Raw genomic sequence first — 13,032 nt, forward strand, 5'->3', positions numbered from 1 at the left:
ACCACATATTTACAATATAAAAGTAATTACTATGATCCTTAAGTTAACCGTGCAAAAAACTAAGTGATTCGGACATCTCTGAGCAGCTCATGGAACTATCAAACTTGAAAGACAGAGCTGAAAAAGGAATTTGAAAGGATGCTGTTAACATATTAAAGTAGTTCAGTTTTCACAGAGGATTTCAATTAAAGGCAGCTCCATTCTGAGAAAGGCCCTAGAGGGAGATGTCAGTATGTTTAAAAGATTCATCTGAAAGGAGGAAAGAAATTGAGAGACAGAGCAGCACTTTCAAAACAAGTGAAAAAGAAATACATTTGGGGGGTTATTGGCTGAAAGTAAACTGCCATACTTTCCTGTTATCATGTTTGTGCTGTGAATACTGAAGATAAAGGTGATACTCGCTTGTTTATGTTCTCTTTTCTTAGAACTGAAAACCAATTCTCTTCATCAACATTTTAAATACTTCTTTTTGTCATCTTCTAATTTAATCTGCAGCTTTGTGCACCTGGTATTTTACTTGCTGAATCTCTCTATTGGCGAGTATTGTTCCTCACACAAAGTGGTTTAAGATTGAATATGATTAGTACTTTTTTGTTGTAAATTCTAAGATAGCTTGTTGTTACTGGCAATATAATTGTGCAGCACTCACAAAATCTGGATGTTCAAGATTACATTCATCTGACAGTGAACAGAGTGGCCCGCAGATTGGACTAGATGATCTTCAAAGGTCCCTTACAAACCAAACTGTCCCATAGTTCTATCAATGAATATATAAGTTGCAAATGTTTGTCCAGACTTTTCAATACTACAGTGTGTTAAGTTGTTTTTTGTGGGGAGTTTTTGTATATAACGTTTTACAGGCATAGCAAGCAAAGTTAAAATTTTAAAATGCCATAACCTAAACACAATTTTGGAAGCAGCATAAGCCCTTGTGGAAAAAAAACAGTCAATCTGGCATAAGAGAGATGTACTGTTATAATCTGCAAGTCAGACATACTTTAAGTTAATGTGACAATAGTGTGAAACAGCAACTGTGGGTGAACACTTCGACCTACTGAAGTCAATTGAAACTGTGGTCATTGACTTAAGTGGTGCAGGAATTTGCTCCATGTTTCCTAAACTGGGCAGCTTTAGGAAGATAAAGTGTCTTGTGCTCAGAGTTCCCAGGCTGCTGCCTCATCTTCAGAGTTGTGATCCCTGGATGGATGTCCGTATACTTAGGTTCACACTTGTTAATTTCAAAAATATATACATACATGCATGTATATATTTAACATCTATCTAAAACATATGTATGTATCATTATGTATATCTAATTTATGATATGTATGTATAATGTATGGTGTATATGATATAGGTGATGTGCATATATATACCTGCACAACAGCATTAGAAAATATATTAATTTATGTGAAAAATACTGAGAGCCTTTGAAAGAAGCTGCTATGCAATGGTCTCAGGTACAATTATGCAATCCATTTCTTTCTTGCTGTGACACCTCAAGTGCTCATCCTGTCCTACTACTAGCATTAGTGAATTTTATTCCTAATTTCCATATATTTTCCTGTCTATTCCATTTTCTAATCTGATACTGAACTTCTCTGTAGCATTTTTAAGCATATCTGATAGGTCATGTTATTTAAATTTCTCTCATCTGTGTCTACCTGAGCATAGCAAACTGAATTTTAATACATAAGTACATTGTATCTCATTCAGCTATTTGAGTATATTTCCAAAAGCATTTCACTCTGGAATACCAAATCATCATTGAGCTATCCTGTAAAAATCAAATCATAATTTGATATAATCAAAACATAATTATTCTCACATAATCAAAACTGCTGTTTTGCACTACTGCTGTGATTAAGCACCCCAACTTTGCCACCTGCAAAGCATAACGCCTACAGCTGTGCACAGGAAGGCAATGCTGGAAAAGATGACTTGCATTAAATGTTTTGTAACAATTGCTCTCAATTCAAAGAATGTTTATATTATTCTATTTATAGCCATACAAGAATTGAAAATAATATTTGCAGAGTAATTGAACTAGACTTCAATTTTTTCTGGATCAAAACAAAGTTTTAGTGGTGCCACTGGAACTGCAGAGAGGAATGAAGAGGTCCTGCAAACAAGGCTGTCAAGCCCTGCTGTTAAGCACCCTGAGTCTGACCTTAACTAGACAACAGATTCAAGTTCAACCACAGAGAACAGAATTGAGCCAATGCCATTCACATCTGTTTCCTTTTCTGCAAACATGGTACTTCTTTGCAGACAGCACTTTCTTTCTAATTGCACTACAGCGATACTTGTTGGGCAGACACCTATCAAAATACCCATTTGATTACATTATCTGGATGCAGACTGTACCGTTCTGAATGTCATACATTTTTTGATTACCAAAGCTGTCAAGAAATTAAAAGGTAGTTAGTTACCTCTGAGGTTTTGTTTTTTTTAACAATGTTGTTTACTTTATGGTGTTGCTTCTACCCTACGGGGACTTTGATAATGAAGTAGTAGTAGTAGTGTTTGTCTACTTACAGTGTAGCATTGACTGACAGCCCTCACACTAACCCAGAGTAATTCCTTTCTTCCGCTCCCACCTGCGCCCTGCTCACCAGGCCTGGCAGAGCACCCTCCAGTTGACTTGCACCTCTGATGAACTGCAGCTGGACCCCTCCGTTCCCACGCCTGTTCCCAAGCGCACGAAGCTTCGGCGGGAAACGTTATTTTTGAAACCCGAGCGCTCGGACACGCCTCCGGGCAGACTGCCTTGCGCTCGCCTTATCCAAACCTCGTTCTCCCCGCCGCGGGCTTTGCCGCCAGGCTGTCCAGCCCGTTCGGAGGGGAGAGATGATCCCGCTCCGCACTCCGAAGCGACCCCGCGCAGGTGAGGGCAGCCCCGCCGGGGCGAGGGCGGGGGGCTCCGACCGCCCCGCCCCGCGCCGCAGGAAGCACCGCCCTCGCTCCTTCCTTCTCCTCCTCCTCCTCTTCCTCCTCCAGCCGCCTCTCCGCGGCGGTGGCGGCGGTTTGGCGATGCAGGGGGATTTCTCTCTGGCTGACTGCGACGTGATGGGCTTCGACCTGGACCACACGCTCTGCCGGTACCACCTCCCGCAGAGCGCACGGGTGAGTGCGGTGCGGCGCGATGCGGTACGGCCTGGGAGCCGAGTTCCCCCCCCCGCTACGCTCCGTGCCGTTCGCCACTGCCTGCTCAAGGGAAAGGGCAAATGCTGGGGAGCGGGGCGGCAGGTCCCGGGGGTTGCGGGGGCCGGGAGCCCCGAGCCTCCTGGCTCAGGTGCCCATGGAGAAACCTAAAATGATAAACACAAGTGCACGTCTTGCCAGCCCGTTCCTCGGCAGGCCTCTGCCCGAGCAAAGGGCACAGCCATGTCTTCTCCCTTGAAAATGGTGCTTCTTGAAATATTTCCTAATTTTAACGGCGTTGAGGAGAAGGTAGAGCTCCCGCCGCCAAATGGAGAGATGCTGTAGGCAGAGTTAGGAGCCCGCAGCACTTTCGACAGGCGACCTTTGCAAACTTTCTGGTGCTTAAAATAAGACGCCGAGCTTAAGGGCTCTCAGCACCTCTTACTTATCCCTGTTGTCCCTGTTGTACTGGCATGTGCTCCCTGATAATCTTTCATTGACGCGTCCTCCTTTGTTGATGTCAGGACTTTGCCATGGAGCTGTCTTCTGTCATGGATGCTCATGGTGTCCCCTTCTCCCCTTTTGTTTGCCTCCATTCACCTACCATACATTTTATGCCGCATGGGACTCTTATACTAATTGCAAGATGCTTCAGAATTTGGTATAGAAACAAATGTTTGAGATGTCCCATTTATAAAAAGGTATGATTCAGTGTGTCCTTCATTGAAAAATTGCATTGCTTCCTTTAGCTGTGGGTCACTTTTCTGTAGGGATGCATCTTTTGTACAAAAGAGGGTTTGATAGTAGCAAGTTATAAAATGTAGGAGCTCTTAAGTTCCTGCTGGAATGTATACAACTCTAGGCTTACCTTCCATGTTTATTCTGTTATGCCATGCACATTACATCTTGCACAGGCACATCCTTCCTGGTAGGAATTTTGTCTGATGAAGGCGTATATTAGAGAGTTGATAACTATAAAGAGATAAAATAAATAATAAAAATAACAAAATAGAGGAAAAAAGACAAAAAAAATCCCAAAAACATTTACTGAACTTAGTTCTCTCTTCATCTTCTCACAGAACAGAGAATGACACCTGCCCATTGCTGACAGGCACAGCTGAAGATGCAGTTAGTTCCTACTCTTTCAGTGTTGGCCTTCATTTTAGTCTTTCTCAGACGTTATTCATATTCATTCCAAGAGTGGCTTTTGTAATTAAGGAAAAAAAGGCCAGGGAACAGGTTTAATTAAAGAATAATGAGAAAAAGGGAGTAATTACTATTTTTATGTGGTCTTTAAGGGCCTAGTACCATCTTCATAAATGATTTTGTACAACTTTACCAGCATGTTACATTAATAAATCACTGACTGATGTATCAGGCTTTAAAAATATTCTTTTTTATGAACATATAAACAGTAACGATTTACTTACTAGTTCCCTGTTTTCTTCAAAGTATGTTCCTTTGGATGGCTTAAAAATTTCCCCTAAAGATATTTGTTTATTGTTTCAGAATCCACTTTTTGAGTATTGGCAACTATGACACTTTAAAATAAGAAAAAGACTGGGGAGGGGTGAGTAGTGATTAGTCTTAGGTACGTACCATCTCTATTTCCCAACAGCCTTGAAGCATGAAGACAATAAGGTAGAATGCTGTAAATTTGGTTATGCTGGACACATTGCACCAGAACTGTTGTGTGAACATCTTGAGCTGTTTTCCAGCCATGAAAAAAACACTTTCAGGCACTATCCCCTAGTAGTGGAGGCAGAGGGGCAGGGCCCCAAGGTCCCTGGTTTGATTTTTGCATAGGAGGCACTAACATTGTATCTTGACAATTTCAAGGGAAGCAGTGTCTTTGGTCTCACTTGTTCAATATAAAATTAATGCATTTATTTTTTCATTTGTAGTTAATATATGATAGTTTTGCCCACTATCTGGTAACGGAGAAGGGTTATGACAAGGACTTGCTGACTCTAGCTCCAGATAGCTTGGACTTCTGGTGAGTATGTTGAAAATAACACAAACTTCCTTCATAATTTCCTTTATTCTGTAACTGTTACAAAGCATGGAAAACAGCTTCTCTTATTAGGTCATTGTTGTTATCATTGTCAAGCCCAATAGATAAATCAAAAATTACAGTTTTAAATACTTGTTTGAACAAATATTTGTCATGAGATAATTCTAATGTGGTATTTTGAAGAGAGAACTGAGCATCCAAGCTTTCTTTTTGCTTCCAGCTGACTAGGGACAAGGCTTTTAGTCTGACTTAATCTCTTAGTTTATATATCTCCTTTGTTTGCTACCTTCAGTTCAACTGGCAAATCCTGTAACTATCAGAATTCAGTAATTTTTGTCTGGACAGGTGTGGTTTTGTTTGTGTAAGGCAGAATAATCCCAAGAACCTTCTGAGGAACTGAGGAAAGTTGGCGTGCCAGGAGGTAGCAGCTGGATGACAGGTCAGACACAAATCCGTGATGCAACAGGCTGAAATGCAAGCTGCTTCTCTGAGCTTGGTGGCCTCTGAGCAGGAGAAGCCTGAACATTAATCTCTTCCAGCTTTAACAGGTTATTATCTAGGCCAGTGGGGTGAGGGCTTGATGGGCAGATGATTACTAAATTTTTTAGGAGAAACACAGCAGTGTGTTATAAGTAATGCATGCGTTACTGTGGGACCAGTTCGGATCAGTTGTTTCTGCAATTCAGTATTTGACTCGACAGTTTCGAACCGGATTTATTTCAACTTTCATGTGATAAGCAATGTATCTGTATTTCTCATCTTTTGAGCTCTCTGATGGATTAAATTCTTTGTTAAGATCTAGGTATCTCAGCTTCAGTTCCTTATTGGAGCTGGGAATGTGGACCAGCAAGCCCACAGTGCTGGTAGCCAGTGTGTCGATGCTACTCACCCAGGTATAATTTGTGAAGGGCTGGGGTCCGTTTGCTGCCTTCGTGGCACATCTTCTTTCCTCTGGGTACCTTATAACAGCGGATGAAGGTGGCATTACTTTTTCAGTCTCATTTATTTGTTATTATCCTAGCCACTGAACTCTGAGTTAACTTTTCAAACAACATAAGTGAATGTAGATTCAATTATCTGTAAGGTACAGATTTACTAGGAGGGTTAGGAACTCTTGTACGCTGTCAATTCTTCACATTGTTAGCACTGCTTAGTGTGACAATGTTTCTGATTTATGTGTTCTTGGATATTCAGTTGTCTCATTCAGAATTATGTTCTGCCCCTCTTCCCCTTAACTGGTGTTATCAGTCTAGTAATAAGAAGTTGGGGAGTTGCCACCAAGAAAAAAATATGTTTAATAGAAGTGGCTTAAATATCACATTTCTTAGCTGTATATGTTTGGGCCTTAGTCCTCCAATGTTATCTATAGGAATAGTCAGTGAACAATGGAACTGGATTTGTTTAGTAGGAATTTGCTTTGTAAGTGAAATCCGGTCCTCATTGTAGTAATATGTATTTGCATATATAGAGCATTGTTCTTGTATTTGAAGAGCTGTGATTTTGCTGCCTTTGTGTAGCATCATTGTATACCTTCTGTAACTGCATTTCATTATTCTGATCTATAGCAAGGCATTAATCTGAAAGCTTTAAATCTTTGTTTCTTCCTTAAACTAAAATTATTCTTAGTTGTAAAGGCTTGGTGTTGGACATAGAAGAAGGAAACTTCCTGAAACTAGCAGAAGATGGAACAGTTTTAAGGTAATATTGACAATAAGTTTATATTGTTAAACACAAAAAAATTTTCCTCCTTCTGAAAGCCATCTTGCTGTTTTATTAAATATTTAAAATACTAATTTCAGCATACATTCATTTAGTAGAGGTAGTTTAAATACTCTTTGGTAATGTGGTGCTCAGTTTTTATTCATGTTACATACACATTTTTTTCATAATATTTCCATACTAGCTGCTAGTAAAGAATATCTCATTTTTCATAAACATCTAACACTCTGATGGCATACTGATCTTGCAAGTAAACTCACTTTTTCAGTGGTTGCCAATGTACTCTTTGTGCAGTTCTGCTAAGATCCAGGTTGAGGTTTTTCACTGAATTGTGATTAACCTGACTCAGAGTCAGTGCTGATGACTAATGCTAATGACAAGAGCACTACTGTCTTTCTACTGTACACATTCAAAATAATTTAAATAGCCTGAGGTAAGCTAAACACAGAAACCAGTACATTTGCTTTCAAAATTCTGTTTTTTTCTCTTAAAAGCTGTATTTTCCCTTCAGTCATCATTTCAGTTCATCTTTAGTTGCTTTTTCCCTCTTTTCTTTTTTAAGAAGACTTCTGTTTTGAATCACAAATCTTAAAAATAAATATATCTAAAGTATGTCAATCCTAGTCCTGTTTTCCCCTTAATTTTTTTCTGAAATAAAAATCTCTTCGGTATTTAAGATAGAATAGTATGTGGGAGAAGGAACTTGAAGATGCTAGGGAAAATCAGATCTCATAGAAAGAAAGAAAGATCTGTAGTAGGTCTCTGTGTATCCTGAAATTCATTTAGTGCCATGAATTTCAGAGTACTAAATACAGAATTCAAGACTGGAGGATATATACCACAGTAATAGGAAGAGTGATAAAAGATTGCTTCTCCTAGCATTGCCTGCATTTGCTTCAAACCTGGAGTCCATGTCTTCTTTTTGGGGCCCAATTTGATGGTCAAACTAGTTGATTTCTAATTCCTAAACAGGCTTGTACTTACTTCTGTATTACACAGCTGCTTGTGGGGCTCAAACTAGCACTTTTCCATAGTTCTGCCCTGCACTGTGTGAATGTTCCCAGGCTTCGGAATGATGTATAGGCTTTCTGCACTGTGTTTTATTGTGCAGTGTATATGGATGGTTCAAGTATAGCATGTGTCCTGACACAATTGAGAACATTCGACCCATACAGAGTGATTGTGTTAGCAGGTGAGGCACAGTAGCTGTGCCCCCAGCCAACCAAACCTCTGTGTAGTAGGGCTTTTATTGAGGACTGTAATGTATATGTTAAAGGCTTAGGTCCTGGGAAGCTTTGAAATTAAAATATAAAGAGTTACTTCTGATCAACTTGCATGCACCTCCATATTCAGTTGCAATGCATTACATTGCACTAAGAGTAGTTTGGCTGTTTCTAACTTCCTCTTCTCTCTTTTTTTTGTTTTTCTTTTGGTAATATAAATAACTTAATGCATCAAATAGGGCAAGCCATGGTACAAAGTGCATGACATCTGAAGAGATCCTGGAGACATTTGGAAGGAGGGAGTGGAAGCATTTCAGTACAGTCAGTGGAATGGTTTCCCGCTCAGGTTAGCAAGTCCTCTTCTTTGAAATTGCTCTGACCCCTTCAGTGCCTCATAGTGTTAGTTCTTACCACAAATATTTAAAAATACCTGAGCTGAGAATTACTGGAATAGGTAAATGTTTTGGGGGAGAGTTGTTTTTATTTATTTTTTTTTTATTTTCAACTGTTAATATACAGTTCAACTTAAATTTAGGTCACCAGTGATGAGACAAATGAGCTGACATGATAGGCATGTTTTAGTTATAAAGATAGGCACATTGTTCCTTGATGAAGTAGATTAAGATTACCAGCCTATATAATTTCAGACATAGTTGGTAAATCTTAAACTTTTCTTAATTGCTGATTTATTACTGTCCGTGTTGCTACTGGAGGACTAGGTGCAAGTGCAAAGAACAGAGCAGGTCCAGAAGCAAAACTTCCTCTCCTGCAATTGAAGTTTCTTGGTTTTGCTTCCTCTCTATTCTACTTTGAACTTGGCAATTGTGGGTAATACACATAACATGCTCAGTTAAATTGCATTGTCCTGTGTACTGGAGATATTTTCCTTGATATTTCACTGACATAAACTTATGATGGTTATTCTAAACTGCAGGTAGTCATTTGTAACAAGGTAGGAAAGTTTTTTTTGGTCATATAGCAAATGTGCCTTTCTTATTCATTGGGAAGTGTGCTTGGTCTCTCTTGTGAATGTTAATTCCTGTTTTGCTGACTTGTTCTTTAAAATACCTAAGAGAGAGCACAAAGAAGATCATGAATTAAACAAAAAAGAAAGATCACTAATCGAGTCATTTCACTCCTAGGAGGTAATTGTTGAACGTGATTTCTGTCTAGGGGGACATTTGCATCCTCCTGATTTTGCTCTGTTTTGGAGGCTCATGTAATAATGTGGGTATGCTTCCCCTTGGGCTAAGGTGCTGTCTGCAGCATGTGCGTGCAAAGGACAAGACTGTGTGTAAGACCTGTTCAAATGGTTGTGAAACAACTTCTCAAACTCTGTGTTTCCACTGCTAGGGAAATAGATATTTTGGAAGAGTTGAGTGAAACTTAAAACTCATGGTTCTCCCTCATCTCTTCCACCTTAAATTTTAGAACCTTAAAATGTAGTTTTAAAATCTCACTGCCCCGATATATGTGAACAACTTTCAGTTTCCAGTTATGAGCATCAGAAGTGGGAACGAAGGTTAACAAAGATTAGGAAGCAGATAATGCTTGTTACCAGTAAAATCCAAATCAGAGCTTATACTATTACTTAAGAGTCTTTTTATTTGTGATTAGAGCATACAATTCAGATTTCTAAAAAAAATACAATTGTTGTTTCTTATTTTTCCAGCTAAATACTATTTGTACGATAATTATTTTGACCTGCCAGGAGCTCTCTTGTGTGCAAGGGTTGTGGACAGCTTAGATCAGGTAAGAGCTGGGTGATTTGAAACCAAGTATTGCATTATCTTTCTCTCCCCCACCACACTTCTTGCATGCGTTATTGAATGCATAGAAATAGTATATTGAACAAAATCAAGGTCTTTAGCTTTTTTCATGTTTAGAACTTTTCATGTTGGACTTAGCTTATTAAAGTTGTCTCTTAGGATAATTGTGAGCTACATGGCATGTTTGAATTAAATGTACTTCCACCAGAGGGCACAAATAACTAGGATGTGAATAGAAATGCACTGTTTTCTCTCGTTTCCTATGTAACATGCAGAATATAGTTCTTAAAAATAAACTTCTTAAAAATACTTGATGATAGTTGAATTAAATTTGTCTTCTGAATAACACAGTTTGATAAATTGCAAGGTGTTAATGACTTGAAAGCTTACCTCCATCCTTTTTTAAACTTGTTTTTGTCTTAAATATGTTGATCTGTGTACACAGATTGTAAATACACCTCTAGAATAATATCCAGAATTTTTTTCTCTGCTAAACAATAAGTTAAATTCTTGAGGCAGAAAATAAGATTTCTTGAACCTTTTTCAGTGCTTTTTAGATAGATAGGATGTCAGAAGTCCTGCATTTGAAGCTTGATGCTAATTGATTTGATTGTGTTAAAGAAATGTTGACTCTTTGACTTGGGTGCAGCTGCAGGTAAGAGAAGGTTCCTCTCATACAGTAAGTATAGTGGTGTCAGAAGAGAACTGACATAATCTGGCTAAAATTCCGGAACACTGCAGCACTGAAAATTGCCAATACTGAACTTTGTCTGCAGAGTGAAATGCAGAGCTGCGAGATGGGTATCTTGGATCTCTTTGGGTATCAGCTGATTTGAGGCTTTAGCCTCCACTCCAGAATAGCATGTTAAGTAGATTGCTGCCTAAGTCCTAAGTGCTGCATGAAGAGTCAGCTAAAGCTGCTTTATCAGGAAATACTGAGGACAGGTGCACCATAAGACTCACAATTTTGTGCCTGATTAATCCCCTTCCTTTACTGTTCACAGCTTAGGACCCTTTCTCAGATGTAGACATCTGTACTGTATTACTTTAGTTTATATTTAGACTCAGCACAAATCACCTACATATTGGGAGAGAAAGCATGTCTCAGCATGTGTGTTATAAGCTTGCATGTTCGGTTACTAGTTCTCAAGCTGGAACACTTGGTTCAGTGCCATCGTCAGCAAGAGAGAATTAAACCCATGCTGTTTCTCCAGAGAGCTACCAGAAGTGGGTTGTGCACCTTCTTTATCAGCTAGAAGTTCCAGAATATTTTAACAGATGTTGGCCCAGTTTCAACAGGAGGGCTACAGGAATTCCCTGGAAGGTTAGCATCAACCAGATGAGAAGGATGCAAGACAGGAGATGCTCTCCAGCACTCATGCCTGCAACATTCTGCATCCTAGGGGTTAGAAACCGTCACACTTTCTTCCTCCACATTTCTAAGAGGAAGTAAAGGCTACTGTTTAATGTTCTCGGAGCCTGTTCAGTAAGGGCTGTTTTCTTACCATTTCCAGACCATGTTCTAGGATCAGGAAAGCTTCCTACTGAAAACAAATGGGAGAATTTCTAGGTTTAAATGCAAGATGGTTTTAGACACGAGTTGGATGCTGGACTGTTCTACACTGTTACAAATGAATCTGCTTTTGCTGTGTCCCAAGACCAGGACTCTTACATAATTTCAGGCAAAGCAGAGGAGCTTCTTGGTGTTTTGGATCTTCACACTGAAGGTCTTTACAAAATACTTCTTTGTCCAATACCTCAGCTAATGAAATCACATTTGATAATCAATGCCAAAATCATGGTGGACTGCATGGGCATGCATGCAGTTTTCTCTCTGCTTTCTGAGAATTGCTGCTTTTCTTGTACATCTCATGAAATGGCTGCTGGTTTGCAAGGGATTAGTTTGTCAGTCATCTTAGTCTTCTCTGATGTCAAATGTTTTGAACGTAGTGTACTCACTTTTAAACTAGTATCCATCTATGCTCAAAATGATGCTCTTAAGGAAGTTACCTCATTGCACTGATTTTTTTTTTCTTTTTTTTTTTTTTTAAAAAAAAGAAACAAAAAAAGCCAAACCCCCAAACTAAGGAGGAAGTCATCCACTTGCAATGTGAAGGGGGTGGACAGTTGATTCTGTCTGTCCCAAGGTTAGTGCTACTATTGTAGGCTAGTGCCATCGCCACTGGTCAGATAGGTGCTCCCCAGCATCTCCTGAACATGGCTCTGAATAATGACCTTGACAAGCAGCTAACTGAAGATTGACATATATGAAACTTTTTATTAGTCCTTTTATGTATCTCTGCAATGGTTTGCTATAGGAATGGATAAAAAAATCTTAAAGCCACAGCATTGTTATCTTTCCTGCTCTTAACCTGTAGAGCCAGTGGATGCTAAGCAGACCACCATGGTGCTGTACCAGTTGTGCACAGAAGAGCCTGGCCGTGTGACTTGCTGGCTGTGAAATTAAGGGCAGGCTACTCCTCTGGAAGCCTCCATGGCAGATTAGGCCCGAAATAGCAGCTTGCTTCAGTACCTATAAGCTACATGTTTTTGGCTGGCAATGTTAAGGGTTGGTTTGTTCACTGTGGTGTTTTGCGTGGGTTTGTTTTGTTTTTTTTCTTCCAGCTTCTGAATTTTTCCCTCTCTAGAAAATGCCTTATGCTTACAAAATGGGTCATTATCTAGGTATCAATGCAGAGGTAAGGACACAGAGGGCAATGCCATGTAATCTGTTAACAGTTGCATTGGAATTTATCCTAATGTAGGTGTGAGAAGCCTGTAACATTATGATACCTTCTATGGTGTAGAAACTCCAAGAGACTTTACTATCTGTTTTACTGCTGCTTAATACCTTGTAACCCTGAGCACCCCTTACAAACTCTGTAGATAATTCTCTGCTCTCTAATACTGTCTGGCTGCATAATTGCATCTGTGTTTAACTTACTGCTCCTAAAATTTTCTGAGTTGTAGAGTGTGGGTTGATAAGTTTTTCTTCTTCCTTGGTGAGATGCTGAAAGGGCAGCTGAGGGCAACTGGAGCTCTTCTGTGCCTGGCTGGCTTTCTAGAAATGCTGAGAGAGTGTGCATAGGTGCAGATCGCCTTCCCCTGTCCTTCTGCTAGAGCTGGGCTTTGGCAGCCTTCAGAGTGCGATGTAATGTAGTGC

General features: G+C 39.6%; 1 protein-coding gene across 1 annotated transcript in view; it reads left to right on the top strand.

Moving 5' to 3' along the window:
• The first annotated feature begins 2,796 nt into the window (after positions 1–2,796).
• NT5DC1 (5'-nucleotidase domain containing 1) overlaps positions 2,797–13,032 on the top strand; it is a 140,195-nt gene continuing 129,959 nt past the window's right edge. The window contains exons 1-5 of the mRNA XM_013368627.3: positions 2,797–3,126; positions 5,049–5,140; positions 6,785–6,856; positions 8,340–8,446; positions 9,773–9,852. Coding sequence (XP_013224081.2) covers positions 2,851–3,126; positions 5,049–5,140; positions 6,785–6,856; positions 8,340–8,446; positions 9,773–9,852 — 627 coding nt within the window. The 5' untranslated portion in view covers positions 2,797–2,850. The remainder of the gene's footprint in view (positions 3,127–5,048; positions 5,141–6,784; positions 6,857–8,339; positions 8,447–9,772; positions 9,853–13,032) is intronic.

The sequence above is a fragment of the Columba livia genome, chromosome 3 (assembly GCF_036013475.1).
Source record: "Columba livia isolate bColLiv1 breed racing homer chromosome 3, bColLiv1.pat.W.v2, whole genome shotgun sequence".
Classification (NCBI taxonomy): domain Eukaryota; kingdom Metazoa; phylum Chordata; class Aves; order Columbiformes; family Columbidae; genus Columba; species Columba livia.